The 21,741-nt window shown below is 38.3% G+C and overlaps 1 protein-coding gene across 2 annotated transcripts in view; it reads right to left on the reverse strand.

Annotated features, from left to right (window-relative positions):
* LOC131433731 (rho GTPase-activating protein 100F) overlaps positions 1 to 20,060 on the reverse strand; it is a 116,024-nt gene extending 95,964 nt beyond the window's left edge. The window contains exons 1-2 of one of the 2 annotated variants that reach the window (XM_058600306.1): positions 19,525 to 20,060; positions 17,834 to 18,472 (exon numbers count right to left, since the gene is read on the reverse strand). In XM_058600306.1, coding sequence (XP_058456289.1) covers positions 17,834 to 17,920 — 87 coding nt within the window. In that variant the 5' untranslated portion in view covers positions 17,921 to 18,472; positions 19,525 to 20,060. The remainder of the gene's footprint in view (positions 1 to 17,833; positions 18,473 to 19,524) is intronic. The other variant, XM_058600314.1, reaches the window with a different exon arrangement.
* Positions 20,061 to 21,741: the final 1,681 nt, after the last annotated feature.

Consider the following 21,741-nt stretch of genomic DNA (forward strand, 5'->3'; position numbering starts at 1 on the left):
TTGTCATGTACCGCATCGAAGAGCAACGGAATCGATCGGCTCCGTTCAGAAGTTGATGGAAATTTTATGGTAATAAGGGCTGGGCAGATATTTAATCAAACGATGATATACCATACTTTTACAGTTTCTCAAGCTGCTCTCGCTCTGTTTGACGTTTCGAGGGCGAGTTCTCGAGTGGACCCCCCACCGATAATGGACTGGAAATTCCTCTTAAATTCACGTGACCAATACCCGTCTGTAAAAGCCGTCAGGAAATGTAACTTTTTTTTCTGTGTGGCAGCGACACGAGAATCTGCCAAATGAAAAAAAACTACACTAAGTGGAATGCCGTAATAAGAAAAGTTTCGATTTCTTTACTGCCAAAACCGATTGATTTTCGATTCCGGAAATCTGCTGAATATAAATCCAAATGGTTCGATTGGCAGAACCAGCTTCAACTAGCGGAATGTGTACTGGAATTTACAGGAAATAGGTCGGTATGCCATCGCAGAACTATGCAAATATTTAGCTATCGAGCGAATGGATTGAATGACGTTGTTGACATGGAAACCGTTCTTTATCACAGAATTAAGTGTTTGTAAAACCTGTGGTAACCCTGTTGACGATGTGTCAACGAAGAGCTGCTGTCGAATGACACTCAACCCTGGCACGTTTGCTTTTGCTCTGGGAGCTAGGTCAAAGCAAGCCACATTCCCAGAAACAGTCGGGAAACGTAAATGCCACAATAATTCGAGTACCGAATGCACTAAAGAAGAGGCTCTTCATAAAAGTCCACCAGCCAGACAGCAATTCTCCCACTCAGGACGAAGGGAATTTCTTTTTATTTTCCAATTTTATGCCATCCGCATGTCGCACACTTCAGTTACGGTTTCTGCCTTCGTGTGCACATTTCTCGTTCCTGATTCCCCAGAACCTACACCAAGAGCAAGAGCAATGCACATATACACGATAAGTAGAAAGTATGCTTCGTATCCCGAAAAAAAGGCTGGAGACCGTTTTACGGCACGATTAAAATATGCATAATTCATCCTGTGACCTAGTTCCACCACCATCCCTCTCCGTCGACCGAGCCAGGATGGCTCCGCTGCGCTGCACTGCTCGGTTTAGATCGTACAACCGAGTCCCCGGTTCGTGCTGGAAGAACTTGACGTAGTTTTATACCTGCCAGCGCCATACCATCCGTAAGCACATTGCACGCGTCCGGGAGGTTCCGTTGTCAAGGATGTGACATCGACTCCACCGCATCATTGCCAGTCCATCAGGAGAGGATACGAAATTGCTGCGAAAAGCGTAATTTATGTTTGTTGAGTGGCATTCTGCATCAGTTTGCAATTTTTTTCGAGTTGTTTACCAAACTGCCAATGTTCCGCCACTCATACGCACTTCAGGCTCGAAAGTAGCTGCTTTTTTTCACCACGTCGAGTGTTCTTTCAAATGCAATTCATTTTCATTCCGATGCAGTGGAAATGATTGGTGAATTTTTTCGGGGTATTCGATTCGATATTGCCTACTAGGAATGAATCGATGTCATCGAGAAATGTCGAAACTAGACCAAAAAGAAAATGATTGAATATTGCAGAGAACAATAAACTTGTTGAACACACTGCAAATCGATTAGTCACATCCGGGGTTCCCCGCAGAGATCGGATCGAAACTGGTGTAAATTTATTCCACCGGCATCGTTATGCCGAAAATCGTCGAGCACACATGGCAAACAACGGCAAAACCCTAGAAATAGCATTTCGTATTTTTGCTTGAACGTTATATCACATCTGGAACTGTCCTGGAACGAACCGAGGCTGTGCATTGACTGTGTAAATAACCTCAGACATATCTGAGAAGAAGCAGCAGCAACAACAACAACAAAAACTCACATGACAAAAGACAGCAAAATGTCCGGATATTTTCTGCAGAACTTCCACTGGCATGGTTTTTAACAATACCTACATTACTGCGTCAATGTTCATCGTGGCAAAATATACAACACACAACACATGGTGTTTCCGGAAATCCATGCACTCTATTCAGACGTTCACCTCCTTGAAAACCCTTGCACTCAACTATCATCCAGAAGCCGGTAGGCGTCGGCCGTCCATCTTTCTTTTGCTCTTAGTACAACTGCAAAAAGTAGAACGCGTTCAGGCATGGAGAAAACCATCTATCGCGTTACCATAACCACTCGGCCTACTGGGTTGCAAGTGTTGCGAGACGAGAAATTGTCTGCTCTGGTTCAGGACGCACAAGCGGAGCGCAAGACTTGATAAGACTCGACGGGAAGAACACGCGAACTGTCAGTGTTCCGTTCCGTTGCCATCATGTCTGTACAGACATTCAGACGAAGCGTGCAAATTCTGTTACATACGTACAGTGTGTCTCACAACAAAAAGAAGCAATGACAATGATACAATCGGACAATCCACACAAAGATTGTTAGATAATTATATAAACTCAGACGAAAAATTTTGCTTTTGGATGTTTTCAGCTTGTTTCCGAAAATTCGGACACATATCCACTATTGTCTTATAAGTCTTCTCCGAATCCGTAACATATGGCGCTCAAGCCTATTCGATGGCGATTGTGGCTTGGTGTGTAAATCTGCTTTGAGCACCTAGCTAGTGACAATATTCAGCAGAAAAAGCCTAACATCAATGATTTGGTTTTTATAGGCACAAGAAATCAAACCCAAAGAACATATTGATATTTTCTTTCGCTGATATACTAGTGTCGGTATTAATTTAAATCGCACCGTGATCAGTTCTACGAGCGGCTTTTTTTACTCTAATTGGTCCCGCCTTAATAACTGTAAACTAGTAACGACGCAGTATTCAATAAGAAAGGATTGGTGCGATGATTGAACAAAAAACATTTTTTTTCAGAGTAGATCAAATTTAGTTTTATCATTCAAAACAATAAATGCAAAAGTTTTGCATAATACAAAGCATCATTCGAACAACATTTTGTAATTTGTTTCGTAGAAAACTAATGAGAAAAAAGTCGGTGAAGGAGTATTTTTGAAGACGCGCTATAGAAATCATGACTTGAGGTGTCCTATACATCAGCGCAGAATTATCATAAGTCATAAAATCAAATCAAAATAGTAGACGTTAACGTTAAAAATGCGATTTTTCATAAAAAATTCGCTATTTGTAGCCGTAAGACCTCTCGAAAGTAACAAAAGCCGAAAAGAAAAACGTTGGGGTTAGTATATTTTATACGTAGGAAGTTGGTTCCGAAATTGAAAATAATTGGTGAAGTAATTTTTAAATGACGATGGACACGGACTTTTAATACGTGCTTTCGGGAAAAAACGCATTTAAAGTTTATTGTCTATAAAGTCGAAGAAAACAATTTATTTTCCTAAAGGGTGCGTAGGGTCTAACATTTTTGAAAAATTATATTTTTTCTTTGCATTTTGATATAATGAATCATTTTACGTACGCCGAAATCTTGCCTTTTCACTCGTCTGGTGTCAGCTAATTCTAATTAAGTACAAAATATACAGTATGAGATAAGAAAAGATATAGACCCATAACTTCCAGAGTTTTGTCGGATGGGATTGAAAATTTTACAAAATATTCTTGAAATGTTCTTCCATAAAAAAATACAAAGAAAAAAAGAATGATTTCTTCAAAAGTCCTGAACCCTACCCGACCCTTAACGGGTACATTTTACCCGGTTGTGAGAAATTCTGGCAGTCGGCAGAAGTCTGCAAGATTCCGGCAGCTGTCAAAGTCGGGTAGTGCAAATGCTATGTTATTGTCCATCATTTAAACTTCTAATGAAAAAAATAAATCCAAAGGCTCTAAAAATAAAAGACGGATTCAAAACGACCCTGCCGGTTTTGTATGGCTAGAATCCGGCAGAAACAGAACCGTTAAAAACCACAAGGTGAAATTCTCTGCCGGAAACGGTTGTTGAATTATTACCAGACTCTGGCCGGAATTCTCCGGTAAAACCTTCTGGCAGACGCTGCCAGGCACATGCAAGCGGGTGACAGTAACAAGATAAAAGTTCCATAATTAATGGATGAATCACAAATTGATCTGAAAATCTTAAACATGTGTAGATATATGATGATCCGCACTGATTTATAACGATATTGAGCTTGCAGAAAGATCATCAGAAGCGAGGTCTCTCTCTTCTGGTCACAGCTCCAGCAAAGTTCACAAAATTTCATCCGAAATGTAAATCACTCAAAATTATAGGAAATTTCATTGTATAGTAACATTTGTTCTCAAATCCATAAATTCCTAGATATAAATTATCAAATTAAAACGTATCCCGAAAGAGTTATTCGATTTGATATGGGCTCCAATGGTAAAAGCAAGCAAAGCACGTGGGTCATAATCAAGACAACAAAATATGTAAGATGCAACGTTGTTGAGATGAGTGTGGAATGACAGTTCAACTGCCGTCACTCGGAATTTTCGTTGCGCTAGATCAGTGATTCCTAAACTAGTCCGTACAGCCCACCAGAGGGCGTTATCTTATTTTTAGTGGGCAGTAAACTCAAAAGGGTGAACTAGGATCAAGGCAATTTATCAATAAATCATTGCTAAATCCTGTCCAGCATCAAGCCAACCTATTAGTTGCAAATATTATGTGAATAGTGAAACATTAAATACTTGTGAGATTCATATAAAATGAAATTGAAGTGAGCATTTGAAAACACATTGAGGAAACATTTGAAGAGTGTTTCCTTTAAACATTGATCCCACTACAATGAGTCCGGGCTACACTTTTCTATGATTTTGTATCCGGCGTTCGATTTCTCCCCGGTTTAGTTTTCCTGGCGTTCGACAAACGTTCCCCGAATATTTTTATCATATTAGCAACAGTGAGTTTGGCCACATTAATTAATTTCAAATACTTTACGTGCGAGTAGCTAGGATTTTCGAAATATATGAGCAAAATTTTGACGCATTGCTACTCTTGCTTCGATGCCACTTTAACAACCTACACTCAGGCAAAAAATATATGGAATTTCATAATGATTTCGTATGGTTTTTAGCCACAAGAATATCGTAAGCGAATCATAAGACCGCCTTATGAAATCACGAAAATTGGAATTCCAATACAACGCCTTATGAAATTCATACGAACTTTTTAGGAATATTGTGCGAAATTTCTATAACAAACATAACTTCTCTCATATATTGTGGAGTTCATAAGTTGTTCGTATGAAAACTATTATAGTGATAGATGAGATGTATGTTGCAGAGGTATATTGTTCATATTAATCTTATGAAATTATGATTTTGGTGATTTTTGATGCATCATAAGATTTGCCTTATGATTTTTACTACTCAATTTGCTTGAGTGTAGAAGTAAATATAAAAATTGAACAGTAGGCATGATGCTTATTTAGGTTGAAGGCACATACTACTCTGGATGTTATGAAACACAACTCAGAAACTGTTATGAAACACAACTCTGAAATCCCACGTCAACTTACGAAGTCAACATTGTGAAAGTAGATGGAATTGAAATTATGTTCTGTTGATTCCGATTGTTGAGTTCGAATTTTTCATTCTAAAACCATGAAACGTGGGAATAATATTCTCCCAAACCAATTCATTCGAAAACATTTTGATTTCATTGTAAATACAGATAAATACAGATTTTATAATCAGAATAATACAAAATTTCTCTGAAAATACCTAGCAACTCTGGTGAAAACTTCTGTTCGAACTTATTTTTACATTTTTGCTATGGCACACGCTGTAATGTGTCGCTATACGCGTTCCATCCAGAAACTTCAAAGTTCTCAAAAACAGTATATCTACTTCCACAACCACTTGGTCCCAGATGCGTAACGGTCCAGAGTTTCCACATTCGAACATCAGTTGAGGCTAGATAGGAGTCCACGCGAACAATGGCGACGGCTGGAAAATCGATACCCTGTGGCTTCCGTCCGGATATTCTTTTTTTTTGCTGTGTCGTACAGGTGGAACGGAATGGTAAAAATAATAGGATAAAAAAAACAGGGACGTCATCTTCGTCATCATCACAGGGCAGAAGGAGCTGCCGAGCAGAGGAAAAATGACTGCAATAAGGACGTCGTTAATTTTGTTATTCATTCATATAAATATTGTTTTCGTTAGCAGCCCAGTCCCGGCGGGTGTGTTTTTGTTGAACGATGACTTTGTTTGACTTGACCGCATTTGTCAACTTTCTTGTGGCCGCGTGTCAAAGCAAGTGGTTCGTGTGGAAGAACCCGCATAGCGTTTTGGCTACCTGGGCAGCCATGGCCACCAGACGGCTACCAAAATTGATTAAGTGACGGTTGTCAAATCCAATTTGACAAAACAAAGTCGCCTGTATCTAAGTTAGCCGAGCGTTTTCATCTTCTAACCTTCGCTGGAAATGTCAAAGATTTCAATGTGGAAAAATCCTGGTGGATACGGGTGTATCGTTTGAGTTGTATTCCTGGCAGCGGTGAGGCAGTCGGTCACCAGAATGTCTGCCAGCTATATATTTCCAGCTGGCAGCGTTTAGCCAACCATCTGGCAGCCATGCATAAGCGGGAATGTTCGACAGTTGTGTCATTTGTTTGGTAATCAAGATCGCAGCGTGCCAAGACTAACTCCCAGCATTATACGTGGCAAATTAAATGTATAACGAAATCATTACTTCCGTAGTACCAGGAAAGCTGAGTGATTATTCTTTTCTAGGTGGACACAACTCATAAATGGCAGAACTGTGAAATTATATTCCTTAGTAATAAATCCATTTTGTTTTCCTGTTTAAAAACTGTTCGTTCTCAACCAAACAGTTTATCAGTACTCCAAATCCAGACTTTTAGGTTCATCATTTCTGTTAGAAGCTAACCGAAATTACACACCAATTAATATTTGTGCATGCCGGTAAAACTTTAACTGACTCTCAAACAGCTAAAGCTTCGGTAATCAGCTCTGTAAAAGCCTCATTTGTTTCATTTTACAATTTATTCAGGACTATTCGTTATTGTATTTAATTAATTACAACTATTGTTATAAATTTCTACTTTCGGACATTGTGATACAAATTTTTTTAAATCTGTTTTTTGGATACTGCTAGAGTTATGATTTTTGTTATTTCAACAGCTTACCAGCCAAAAATATTACAAAATTTGTTACAAAATATTTTTGAAATATATTACTCCTGTTGTTATAATTCAGTTATTACCATCTGATCGGGAACGGATGAGAAGTCGTCACTCTGGTTACAGGCACTCTAGTTTTGATTGTCTCAACATCTTCAAAAAAGCAACACACAAACTTGATTCCGGGCCAAAAACTGACGGATCACCATTTTTCTGGATATTCGGATCGAGTACGACGGATTCTGGTCATCAAATGCTTCAAAACTTCGATATAAAATGCACCAGTGGATGATGCCTTTGCTATCGAAAAATAGTGATTTCTACTTCTCCATCAATGAGCGCGGGACAAACTTTTCACAGACCTATTGTCATTTGACCAAATTCTCGTGAAGAATGAGACGAATCGTTTCTTTGCCAATATTCAAAGCCTCTTCTCTTATGTTCTAGAGAAACATTACGATCATTCGCAACATAATCATGAACTATTTCAATTGTTTTGGATGTGCGAGCTTAAATTAGTCTTCCTTCACGTCTGTCATTTTCTAGCGACACTCGGCCCCCCAAGAAACGTTTCGACGTGAACATTTCATAAGGGCACATAAACCAATGAGAGATTCTCTTTGTTTACTTTCTCTTCTGTTAATAACACCTAAATTTTCACGTTCACTTACCAAATTTGCATTTAGAATGAAAGAAAATATCTCCAGCTTTGTAATAGTATCATACATGTAACGAACAATAGCGTAATAACGCAGATATAATCGAAAGAGAAAGTAAACAAAGAGAATCTGTCAATTGTTTTAAGGTTCTTTTGAAATGTTCACGTCGGTTTGTGCCACCGATCTATTCATAAGCGGCCCTTACACGAGACAATATTATTGTCAATACAAGGAGTATTGACAATACTTTTGATCGTGTAAAGCAGCCCTTACACGTGACAATATTATTGTCAATCCAAAGTATTGTCAATACCGTCAATCCAATTGACTTGGTAACTTGAGTCCGAATTTTTTGAGAAAATCAAGCGTTTGGAGCTTCAAATATTGCAAATGAACATTGAAATATTGAGAGATGAGTTCATTGCACATATTTGGCAGTTTCCTCTCTGGAGAGAAAGTATTGTTGGATTGATGAGCAGTTTTGATTTTTTGACAATATTTTCGTCAATCCAATGAAGTTTCCATTACACGATCAAAAGTATTGTCAATACTCCTTGTATTGACAATAATATTGTCTCGTGTAAGGGCAGCTTAATGGAAACTTCATTGGATTGACGAAAATATTGTCAAAAAATCAAAACTGCTCATCAATCCAACAATACTTTCTCTCCAGAGAGAAACTGTGAAATATGTGCAATAGTCTTTTCTCTCTATATTTTAATATTCATTTGCAATATTTGAAGCTCCAAACACTTGATTTTCTCGAAAAATGCGGACTCAAGTTACCAAGTCAATTGGATTGATGGTATTGACAATACTTTGGATTGACAATAATATTGTCACGTGTAAGGGCTGCTATATACGAAATTAGAATGTGTGCGAGCAGAAGTCAAAGTTTGTTGTGGGCAGAGATGCCATTTATACAGATTTATCTGTATTATACAGATTTTTACATACGCATATAGAATACAGATTTGATACACCCGAATAAAAAATATTGTAGAAAAACAATACGATTTGCTGTTACAAAACCTTCCACAATTTTGCTTTGACCATTGAAAACTATTTTAATGTATCGTTATACACTATTCAATAAATTGTGAACATGCTTTTTACAATAGCATGTATAGGTTGTTAAGTATCGTAACAATTCAAATCATACAATTTTCTCATACATGTTTTCTTGGAAAACAATCAAATGTACAGTTTGCATATTGTTTGAAACACCACGTGTACAATAAATTCAATTGTAGAATCGTCGAAACAATATATTGAATGGTTGGAAATGAAAACTATCTTGTCAAAATACAATAAAATGTATTGTAACCAATAGATTTAATTGTGAATCAATTGTTTATGATGTAAAATCAATGGTTTATTTTTTTACGGGCAGATTTCCTAAATTTAATACGAATCTCCCAAGAAGCAAAATATAAACTTTTTCGTATGAGCAATCTATTAGAATTTGATTGCAGTGACGAGAAGCAAAGTTTTGGTCTCATTGAATCTATCATTCTACGGCCATAATGTGTTGGAATAACTACTTTAACATCATTTTATTGTGTAAATTTTATTTCATTAGTGAATACAGATAAATACAGATTTTTTACAGAGAGTAATACTGATTTCCTATGAAAATATCTGGCATCTCTGGTTGTGGGTTCAATCTTACACTGAGATAAAAACATTTTTGACTCATAACCATACACTGAGGTAAATGCATATGGAATTTCGTAAGCTATGAACTTATGAACGAAGTAGAAGACAGTTCCATTGCGTGTTATAGAGTTTTATAAACGATTTAATGCCTTTCTCAACTGTTCTCTCGGCATTGGAATGTTTTTTATTGCATATATGTCTTCAATAATTGGCACGATGAGGCTCGACAAAATTCACTGGGTTATTTCGACATACTCACACTAGCATTCGCCACACAACCGCTGAAAATGGCCACACCAACACATTCACACGTGGATTGGACCCACGACGTAAAATACACAGGTGGCGTGATAAGACAGTTTTGGTTGTGTTGGTAATTTTCTCACGGAAATAAGTATGGCGTGCCGGGATTCAAGCATGTAAACATAAACAAACGACCATTTTAGATCGGGATTTCACTTCTTCTTTGGCACTAATTGAAAATTTTTTCTTCAAGGGCTTGCAAGGTAACGTCGAAATATAGAAAATTGTACACACATCCGATTCTGTTCATTTCGTTGGAGGAAGCATTTGGCGGATCGCACTGTGGTATCTATTACAGTTATTATGAATAATGGAGTGATTGTGCTGTGGGTGGCATTTCAAATGCAGGTGATGAAAACGATTGAAACATCCCGGAACAAAACACCGCATTTCACTGTCAATATTTTGGCAAACAGAACCAACTCTAAATATTTTCATAAAAGCAACTCCCGGAACGTCATTTGTTTATGTTTTTTCTTCTTCACGTCTCTCTGTTATTCCAAAATAAAATGACAACCGCACTAACACATAGAAAAACGTGATCACCAGGGTATTTTACATCGTGGATTGGACCATGGATTTTCTGATGCACTTTCACCGAGTTTTGCGTTGAATTTAATGACCGCTCTTTGTTTCATGTTTGAATTTCAACGTCGAATGAAAAATTGTTTACACGCTTATAAAAAAATACTCAGAGTTTGAGTATTAGTTAATCATTTTCAAATGATACATGGGAACGTCAAAAATTGAGTTTAACGTAAGAACTCGTTTTTAGTTACTATTCGAGAGATCGGTCTAAAAGTCGTAATAACCATTAGTAGCAACAGGCGCCATTTTTTGTTAGTGGAATCGCGTACTTTTATTCAGCCCGTCATCTGTATCTGTTGTGATACTGTGTCCAAGAGTGCTCCGTATTGTGCTTCAGAATGAAAACGAATATGCTGAAAGGTGTCATTTATGAAGAATAAGTGTCTGATTGGTGCCTAAGTATTACCCCAAGCGACCGCCACTTGATATGATATCAGGAAATTAGAAATCAATTGTAAACAGAATAATAAATAAACACAGTAGGGTTATATTAAGTATTGAGTGTCAATTACTTAATATTCAAATACAATATACTCAGAAAAGAAACAATTTTTACGTAAATTTGATATATGTGAAATAAAATTAACATAAAAACATTACTCCGTAAATGAGTAGATTTTACCCAAACACCGTTTTCAGCGGAAGAACTCAAATTTGAGTAACTAAAGAGTTACTCTAAATTAGAGTTGTTCCACTTTTTCTGTAGTTGAGTGAAATCGTACTCATTTTTGAGTAACTATTTATAAGCGTGTCGAGAGAAATGCAGAGAAGCAAGATCTGCAGATTTGTCTGTAAATTTGCAGATTTCGTACATAGGCTGTAGACATTTTTTGTTGTGCAGACTTTTGCAGATTTGAAAATCGAGTTTTCCGCAGACTTTCGTCCAAATTCACAGACTTTTGAAATAGTCGCGACCTTTTTTTTTTTGCTCGTCAAATCAGTTTAGCGTATCATACTTTATAGAGAAATGGCTGCCAGTAAGGCAGACTTGCTGGCATCAGATTTTTTTTCGGAGAAATGTCAAACCCAGGGATTCCAGGTTCACAGATTAATCTGTGTTCACTGATTTTCAGTTAAAAGTTAAAAAATGACACAGATTTCTGAAATCGATCACAGACTGGGTCTATGAGCCTAAAAAGTCTTGAATTTGCTAGGGGGAAATCTGTTTCGAAACTTAATGGAAATTTTCAGGAATCAAATCGAATTAGCAATGAAATATTTCATTACTATCAATTGATTCATTGAAAAATGGGAAAACTTTTACTGAATCGTGAACTAAAGTAATAATATTTCAAACTGTACAAACTATGTCAGTAAACTGAAAACGATTGTTCTGTAATATTTTAACGGGATTTACTGGAATCGTTTAGTTCGTTGACAGAAGACTGTAAAGAGAATAAATTTTACAGATCGTTCAAAGAAAATAATATTTTTCATTGCTATTCTACTGGAACGAATAATAACTTGAAAATACAATCGAACTGTTGAAAACTGATTGGAGCTTTTCGTAATAAATAGAAGACAACAGAGATTAGTTCCGTTGAGAAAGGTTCTGGAAACATTTATTTTCGATTGATCCCACTCGTTGGTTATGGGCAGCCCCGAGATGATGTGGAAAATTGCATTCACAAGTATAGCACAAGCATTCAACGAAGTAGCTGTCCTGCAATCAGACGACCCTTGTCAAACATTTTTAGGCTGAACCCTGCCCGAATGTTAATCCGGCCATAGGCAAACAAAAAGCACGGAGGTGTTGAAAATCTAATCCGGGGAAAATGAAAACGCAACTTATTTCCAGGAAATTCCACTGCTGCGTATTACCGATATATTGACTCTTGTGCCGAATTTGTTAGGAAGTCCATTGATTTTTCTGCAGCCGATGCCATTTATGTAAAAATTTGTCACGTATGAATTTTAAACTTTTAGATTTATGCATAGCTGTCAAATAACATATTTTGTGAGGTTATGTCATGCTCGATTAACTGAAACTGAAGTAGTCAAGCGGATGTGCTAATAGCGCTAGGGGCATGGCGACATCTTGGTTCCACCGTTTCCATGTCGCCTGCTTTGATTATATGATTCATCCCGGAAAGCTCAAACTCTTCGATACTAGACTTCACGCACACTATGAGCTTAGAATTTGACAAGCCACCTGAAGGATTTGTTACTTTCATAATCCCGTCTCAATACTTATGCATTTGAGTAAAATAAGAATCGAATCTTCAATGTTGTAGCAATTCAAACAAAACCCTGCGTCTCTAGTCCATGTGTAGACCGCCCAGACAGACTCACCGTCTATAAAACTAACCAAATTGTAAGCGTGGGATAGATTTCCGACAGGAATGACGACGAGCCGTCACCAGGGGTGTCTAGACGGCCCCGCGGAAATTTTTATATGATGATGTTTCGGGCCGAAAAGGGAGCCACGACTGTGCTATGACTGTTTGGAAAGCGCTCGCCCTTCGTAGACACACTGCTGAGCGGTAATAGCCGTGCGACGAGACTATTTTGACGCCTCCAAATGGCTTTTCGTTGCGTGTTCGTTCCTCCACCGGGAGAACCGTACACACCATGCGATCCCAGAGGGTTTAATGGAAAATTTGTGCGGATTAAAAATGACGAGACAGGGAGATCCGGGTCCGGTTGACAACCGGAAATCGAGCCATGGTTCAACAGCCGGTGGCCTTTTCGTTTTATTTTTTTTCTGTTTGCTCGGAATGCCGGCACGACATGAGTGTCCGAAATGGTCACAAACAAGGCAGCGTGTGGAGACGGGTTCGTGTCATTTTTTTATATCTACTGTTTTGTATCATTTCCTAACAGGGTAATTGGTAAAGTCCAAATAAGTGCTCTACGTTGACACCGAAATGTAGATGATAAATGATTACTGAAATTGGATTTATAACTACGGAAAGCGTGTCCTATACTGTCGGTTATCAATGATTAGGTAGGCATCGAAAAATTCCACAGCTCAGTACTCCTACGCTTTATCCAGTTTATCGTGACGCGACATCCACGAATGGTATGACGTATGAACGCCGTTATCAATGCGACGTCATCCTGCAGTGGCATACTCGCAGCTTTTCGTGTTCATAATACTGAAGAAGAGGAAACCTTCAGAAGACCGTTCCGTTTATGTTGGACGTCTATCAACGAATTGTCCGATGTCGGTAATTCAACATCAATAATGTAGAAGGTCTGACAAATGACGCAAAAATAACTTGATTACATGCTCGACGAGAGAAAGGTTCCTTCTATTATTAGTCTGTACTGCGGTAAATGTTAAAAGTACGCATTTATGTCAATAATGGAATTTCATTTTCAGTTATGAAACAGGAAAGTTTCACCACCTTGTATGCATTTCTCGCTTGGAAAACGAGAGGGCTGACGATTGATGTATGGTAAGTTCATTCTTGTTTAGCTGCCAAGTCAAACAAATTAACCTCCTAAAAATGCAAAATTGGGTTGTAAATCATTTTACGAATAAACATAACCTTCGGTTAAAACTTGGCAGTTGTTCTTGACAGCTCGAAAGTTCCCAATAAAAAAAAAAACTCGGCAGCTCTCTCTCCCGACGAAATCGTATGCTTCGAGTTCGACCGACAGAACAGCCGACTAAATCGAGCAACGTTACTGTATTCATCAACTGATTCCGTCACATTAAACTCACATAAGAGAAACCGTTTATAAATTCGTCTGTTTTAAAGCCGATAGTTTCATCCGAATTATTCAGAAGGATAATCGGAGGGATTTTTTATTGGGTTATTTTCAGACACTAAAAAAAAGTTTGCATAAAAGTGCAAGTTTCCACGTTGTCAGTTCGGAATGAATTCCGAATCAAATCCAGTATGAAATCCGTATCAATGCGAACTCCAGTGCAACAAACGATTCCGAATGAATTTCGCCTCCAATTGATTAATTTCGAAATCTGCATCGGAATTGAGTGAGAACAAACGAACTGAATTATCAATTCGTTTTCTTCTTCTCTGATTTTTCACGTTTTCGGGCTGATTTTTAGTTAACTACGAAATACAAATTTTATATAACTGATATTACTGACAATCAACAAAAAGTCCTTTCCTCCATCGTTCAAGAGGAATCTCTTGCTGAAGTGTAATAAAATGGCGTAAGTCGTCTGCCTTTTACACTAAGGCTGTGAACCATTTCGCGATTAACAAATTTTACTCAAATCCATGCTCAAATTTTGTCATATTGTTCCAGTTTATGAATTTAAGTGATCGGAACTCAAAGCATGAGTTATGTTCAAAGAGCTTGTGGTTATTTTTGACAGATCGATAGTTATTTTCCGACACTGAAAAAAATCTTGCAATGAAAATTCTAATATTAATTCTTTAGTTGAAATTGTTTCCAGTGGAAAATAAACCCGAATAATCCGTCAAATTTTGAAATGGGCCTCAGTTTTAGTTAAATTTAACTACTCGACACAAAATAACCACTCAAGTGTCAGATTTTAACCAAAAGTTAAAATTTACCACGAAATGGTTTACAGCCTAACACATTGATGAAGTGAGCAAATGTTGACATTTATAACGCCACTCTCAATCAGAGATGCCAGATATTTTCATAGAAAATCTGTATTGATTCGTATAAAATATCTGTATTTATCTGTATTCGCTAATAAAATGAAATTTCTACAATACAATTATGTTAAAAGGTGTTATTCCAATAGATTATGGTTATAGAGTGGTAGATTAAATTTCATATCTTATATTATATTCATCGACGAAATTTTATAGTTTTTTCCTATCAACAACAATTGAATTATGGTGCCATATACTTGTCTAATTTGAAAATGTTCACTTCATAAGTTGAGATGGATTTCCAAACCCCAATATGCAACGTCAAGTCAGGTAATACAACTGTCTGTCTGGCAATAATGTTTCATGATGCCAAGACTTGTCTAATTTTTAAGTTCAATTTAGTTACAAATTTTAATATAAATGGATTTCAGTGTTCTTCATTAAATATCTGCACAAAAAATATATATTTTAAAAAGTGATTTGTACGTTGATTCCTATTCGTTTATTTCGTCATTGCAATCAAATATTTATAGATAGCTCAAATACTAATAGATAGTTCAATTTTTTCCTTAATACTTTTGGTGAAATCTGTATAAATCTGTATTAAATTTAAGAAATCTGTAAGAAATCTGTACTCTGTATTAAATCTGTATGCGCATGTAAAAATCTGTATAATACAGATAAATCTGTATAAATGGCATCTCTGCTCTCAATCGACTTAATCGAGTAGTCAGAAACGAGCAGTCGAGCAGAGATGCCAGTTCTGCAGATTTATCTGCAAATCTGCAGATTTCTCATAAAGTGCTGCAGACATTGATTTTTTCGCAGAATTTTCTCAAAATTTTCAGACTTGTGAGAGTGGCCAATTGGCACATTGTCGCAAAGCTAAATTACCGATAGCGACACCTGCCAATGAAAAATGGAACCAAGAACAGGAGGATTCTTTCGAAAATTTTCATATCCTTAGTAGTGATTTGCAACATTTTTATCGTTTATTCAGTAGTACCAATCGATATCAGCAATAAAAGTTCACTCGGAGTTGAAGAAAATCGATTTCAATGTGATTACTACTACTTTTTTTTAGTGCAAACTACGATAAAACATGGAAAATCTTCAGAAATGTGTGAAATTGGAAAAGGTTAGGCTTTTTCGGATCAACAGTTTTTTAAACAGAAACCAGTGTAATGTTGATTTCTCGAGAGCTAGAATGTTTAACGAACGAGTACTATTTATTTTGGATACTTTATTTGTTATTTCCTGGCGTTTGAAAAGTGGTTTCGAACCAAATTTAATGCTCTATTCTGAATAAACGGTAGATTTCGCACAATGAATTAAGATCAACATTACCACCTCAGAGTAAAAACTTTTTCTTCAACTTCTACTATGATTTTTCAAATGAATTTGCCCGTTTTTATAAGAAATCGTTGAAAAGGTGGAGTAATTATAAATTTCCCTACCGATTTGACAGCTCTTACCGAAAGTATCATCTGTAAACAAGCAGCGCCTCTACATTTCAGTTTTGCGACAATGTGCCAATCGTTCCCGCTTGTGAGGAACTCTGGCAACCGTCAGAAGGCTGGCAGCATTCCGGCTACTGTCAAAATTGTCCAGGCGAAATTGCGTCATTATCTCGCCGTACGTGTCTTTAAGCAATTACAATTTAAGCAAATACTTTTTTCTAATAAAAACTTTTTGTTGTCCGAACAGAATTTGTTCTCTGTGTCATGTTATTGAAATTCAAATAAAACTTAATTTGTGAAGTGATGTCACAGAATACTCTATGGCTAGCTGCCCGATATTTGCAAAAATAGTTACTACTGGACCAGACAAAGTTTAAATTAAATAAATCTATTTTCCCTAAAATGATTCATAGTATGAACGATTGGTAGGAACTATAAACACACCTTTGTTGCGACAAAGTTTCATCACAATAAAAAATTGTGTTTTTTTCTGCCTATTGATTTAACCTTTTCAAAATGGATTGTTTTCGTTGTAGGACTCGATAACGATTTTTTTCATTCACCCTTTTCAAAAGACAATATAGATTAATTTAGGAAAACCAAAGTATGCAAAGGGGCTTCATCATTACAAAGTCAACATGTCCTGAATGTTTCATTCAAATCTAAAAGGGTACTGTCAAAATTTATTCGAGTTGACGTGAAACTCGTTGAGATTCGATGTAAATTTATACCTTGAAACGTTTTACAGTGTACTTGTACGCAATCAAATTATCTACTTCATTATTAAGAATTCAAATGATTCCCGGAAGGATTATGGAGAAAATAACGACTGATTGCTTGTTTCTCAGTACTAAGCGATTGCGTGACAGGTACCGCCCCAACACATCCGCTCGCGGTCGGACCCGGCAGTCCTACCCAGTAAATCCGAACATCGGACGCATCGAGCAAAAAAGCTTTTGATTGCATTTCAAGCTTACAGAGTGTATCGCTAGAACAAAAGAGTGGAGAAATACCAAAGCAGAAAGCGGATGTCTGAAATTCAGGGGATGGGATATATCGGGGTTGGATTTACAACACCGAACGTAGGGCCAGAGTCTTTCTGGCCCTAAGAGGCGAATGACCTTAAGGTTAAAGCCTTTATGATCGAAACAAAAGAATGTATTTTACATCCTATCGGGAAGACGTCGGCTCGAAAATGCCTTGATGTCCCTTCGCTCTGTTCCTATAGCGATACATAATGTAAACATAAAACTTTGTTAGGTCGACGCGGTTGATGCAAATGGTGCAGAATTGTCCGATGACGGACCGATCGAGGCGCTACGATCGGCCCCATATCGTGCTCAATCGGTCCGATAATCGGACCGATGATCGGACTTATGCGGGTCGACAAATTTCACTGGGTATTGACATACATGGTAACCCAGCCTACTTAGAATGTTAGGAACGCGATGCAACCAGTTTTGTTTTCTTCCTGTTCGTTATTTCGTTTTTCATAGAACAATATATAGGTTATGTATGCTGCTGAACTAGAGTGCTTACCTTTCTGCGGCCACAGCAAAGCATTCTCCGCGTACGCGAATGTCCAGTACCAGTCGTTTTCAGCCGTGCAAACTTCCTCCACTGCATTAGTCTACGTCGGGCTCGGGTAACGACTAGCTTCGGACTGTTGCTAGCAGAGAACCGGCCGTGCTATGACGCACCGTGACCCCCGGTAGCCGTCGTCCGCCGTAGAAAGTTCCTTACTGTACGGCAACACCGCGTATCCGGTTGCTGACGTTGTTGCTTCTGCTGATGCTGATGCTGCTGCTGCTGCTGCACCTCCTCCTCCAACACGTTAACACATACGAAATTCATTGGCAGCGGCTGCTGCTGCTGATACTGCTTCTACTGGGGATACTGCTTGTGTTGTAACTGCTTTCAACAGAAATGACACACTGTTGTCCTTGCCCGCAGCCGGGTCCATTGGAGACATTTTCTACTACTCTACCACTCGAATCCACTACACGGTCTTGATTAATGATGATCACTAGTTTCACTTGTTTTGTTCAGTCTTCATCATCTGTGTTTTCATCATTGTGCGATAATGACATCTAATTCAATTTCCTTGAGTTACGATGAGTTCAGTCAGATGTACTCGGTCTGTGTGTGTGGGATAGGTCTGCTTACAACGAAATTGTCCTAGTTTTCAGAATATTACATAAACTTGTATCCCGCTAGAAATGTCCCAAACAAAATGGAACGGTAAAATCTCGAAAATGATAAATGCAGAATGGAAAAAGTTCTACGTTGACTGAACGTCTGTGACATTTCCCCCATTTCATTACCAAATTGTAAAAAGAAAAAAATTGACATCAATCTAGTAGTTGTCGAAACTGAACGTTGTTATGGTGCGAAGATTGATAACTGGCTTAGTTCGATGTAAACTGTTCATACTGAACGTAAATGACAGCTTTCTTGTGTCCACGAAAAATGTATTGGAATTTGTTGGAAAATGCATCAATAAACTGCACGCCATTATTGCAGCTAAAATGCTCGCACACACGTGACATCGGACCTTATCAGTCACAAGTCTACTTCCTTCTCCCGGAGTGAATGTGTGTGCGCGCTGCACTATCGGGTGACTGAAAAACCCTGGCATGTTTGCTGCACACAGCCAAGCAAGTATACTACCATGGGAGTGCAAAACCTCCCACTGAGAAAGCTGTGCGTGAAAGCCAGCTGAAAGTGGTGTGAACGATACATATTCACCACTGAGCACGCGCTCACTTCCACCTCATACTGACTGGGAAGGGTGGCTAGCCTGCTATGCGTATGTGTCACACTACACTGCCCTGCATGTGTCTGTACAGAAGTGTAGCTTTCCGTCATCGACCTCTGGATGTGACTGTCGTAGTGGCATCTCTTCTTCGTGTACGCTCGTGAACCCACCTCGGCTTTTCACTGCGATTTCCCCCCTTAACGGGAAAAGCGATCGATATTCACTTTTTCAGATTACTTTGCTGTCTAAGAAAATTTGAAAAAATCACGTTTTTTTACTATCAATCCTAGCCAGTTATCATAATAGCGAACGCGAGTTCGCCATGGAATTACTTTCAATTCACCAAACCGCAATTCAGTACCAGACAACCGAAAATCGTTGCTTTTCTGATAGAAAATTTTGTCTGATTCTAACGCGCACTCAAAATGAAATTCTTCTAGTCAATTGTCTACAGAAAAGGGCGTACTTCTACCGTTTTATATTTCGCAATCGTCGGGAGCCGTTCCAAAACACGGACTAGGAAGTAAAAATTCAACTACACTTTCTGGCAGCAGCACAAACCAACGAATTTTCCCTCAAAAGTGTACAACGGATCTGCAAGTCGGTTTCACCCACTAAAAATCGAAACTATCTCGCGTTCATCTCACACAACACTGGAGCACTTCAGGATTGATCTCTTTTCTCCGACACGGAACTCGACTTTTTTTTTCGTCTGCTGCTGGCTAGAAATCCAACCGAAACATATCAGTTTACCCGAATCGGGACGCACGAAAAAGTACACCCGCGCTGCACCACCGTCCAAAGGAGAGACGACGAGTCCCGATTTTTTTTTTCCTGTTTCCACTTTCGTTCTACTGCCATACAGCGCAAATAGCATACAACACACGAGCCTGTGAAACAATTTTCACATTCAGCAAGACGGGAGCAAGAGCGAGAACGCGAGCTTCTGTTCATCCAAGATGGCTACGAGTCCCCAAACCCAGCCCAACACACGCAGCTGACACACAGTGCGAGACACCGAAGGATTGCATGTGTCCACCCACCGTGGTGAATATAGAAGACGAACTTTCTCTCTCTCTCTCTGTGTTGCTCTGCAAACTATTCACGTAGAAGAGAGAATCGCTCTTGCTGGTCATGTATCATGCACACAATCACACAAACTGGATGCAGCCGCAGCAGCAGCAGCAGTAAGGAATCCTTCTCATTTTTCACCACCCACAAGCAGAGAGGAACTTGTCCTCATTTTTCCACTCCCGCTTAGGATGAAACCGTCCCGAACAGACAAAATCTAATATAAAAAAAAACACATCACCGAAGTCTGCGAGAAGTGGAATGAAAAGCTCTTTCTTCTGGCATACTTCAGTTTTGATCCCACTTAATTTCTTTTGAAAGTAAACAGAACTCTTTTCCCACTCGCGCTTTTCACTCACACTACACGCCCCTGCGTTCACGGGACACTCTTTGATATGGGTTTCGTTCTGAGAAAATGCAATTTCTGTTCTTCATTTAAGCTGTCCTACTTTTACAGAACCTAAGCGCAAATCCTTCCGGTTCAAATAATTTCGCTCACCATCTATCACGATTAATACTGTTTTATTTGTTTAAAAACTGGATTTGTCTGTCAAAATGCTACAAGAAAAAAAGTTACTACACGAGCCGAGCGACACACGTCCTGCTGTGCTCGTTCAGTCCAAACGATTGAATCAAACAGCACTCCCGGCTTTCATTCCCTCGGCACTTTACTAACCGTACGCGTAATTTCTCTCGCGGTTTCTCTCCTCCGGGGGGGATCGGGAAGCTTTCACCGGCCAATTGATCGAACCCGTCCCTACAGAGCTTCGGGATTCCACTTTGTAACTCAAATTAATCATCTAACTCAAGCAGGATCATTTTGACGTAGAACTACGTTTTCATTTCCCATTGGGCATAATATCTGTTGACAGAAATATGTTCTGTAAATAATCAGCACTTGATTGAATTGCAATATTTAACGAAAATCTATTTTAATTTTTTTAAATTTATCTGCTTATGTGTTTTAGGGGTTTGAGGAAAATGTCATCTCATTAAACGCCGAGAAGTAACCATCCCAGTTGGCCCTTCTACCCATCCTCTACCGTGGCGGCATCTAGCAAACAAACTTGTTTCAACTGTTTTCTTCGGTTTACCGAAACCTTAAAAGGGAGATTCAATACGAAAATGCTTTACATATTCTCACCATTTTTCCGATTGGCTAAAGCTGAGAAAGATGGTAATGGGAAGTCTATCTGAAAATGAAAAATAAAAGTCTATCACGAACAACCGGGGTACAACTTGTAATATTAACTTAATTTACGTGCCCTCGTTAAAATTGTAGATCATCTAAAATGACGACAAGAAAATAGTTTCGCCCTTCCTTCCTAGCAATGGAAGTATCGCTTTGTTTGTTGACATGGAGGGCGAAACTGACGAAAACAGGTGGAATGACAGTTCCGCCCTTTATAGTTCTTTGTATTACTAAGATTGAGATTTTTGTAGAATCAAAGTTTATAGGTAAAATTGTAGGATTTTGAAGTATTGATTCGTAGGAAATAACAATTGGACGTGATTCGACGGATGATCCTGAAACGCGCGATGTTTACATTTTTCTTCCTCATGTCTTCCTGTTTTTCTCAAAACAAATTGAAAACCACACTCACACATAGAAAAATTT

Source organism: Malaya genurostris, chromosome 1, assembly GCF_030247185.1.
Source record: "Malaya genurostris strain Urasoe2022 chromosome 1, Malgen_1.1, whole genome shotgun sequence".
Classification (NCBI taxonomy): domain Eukaryota; kingdom Metazoa; phylum Arthropoda; class Insecta; order Diptera; family Culicidae; genus Malaya; species Malaya genurostris.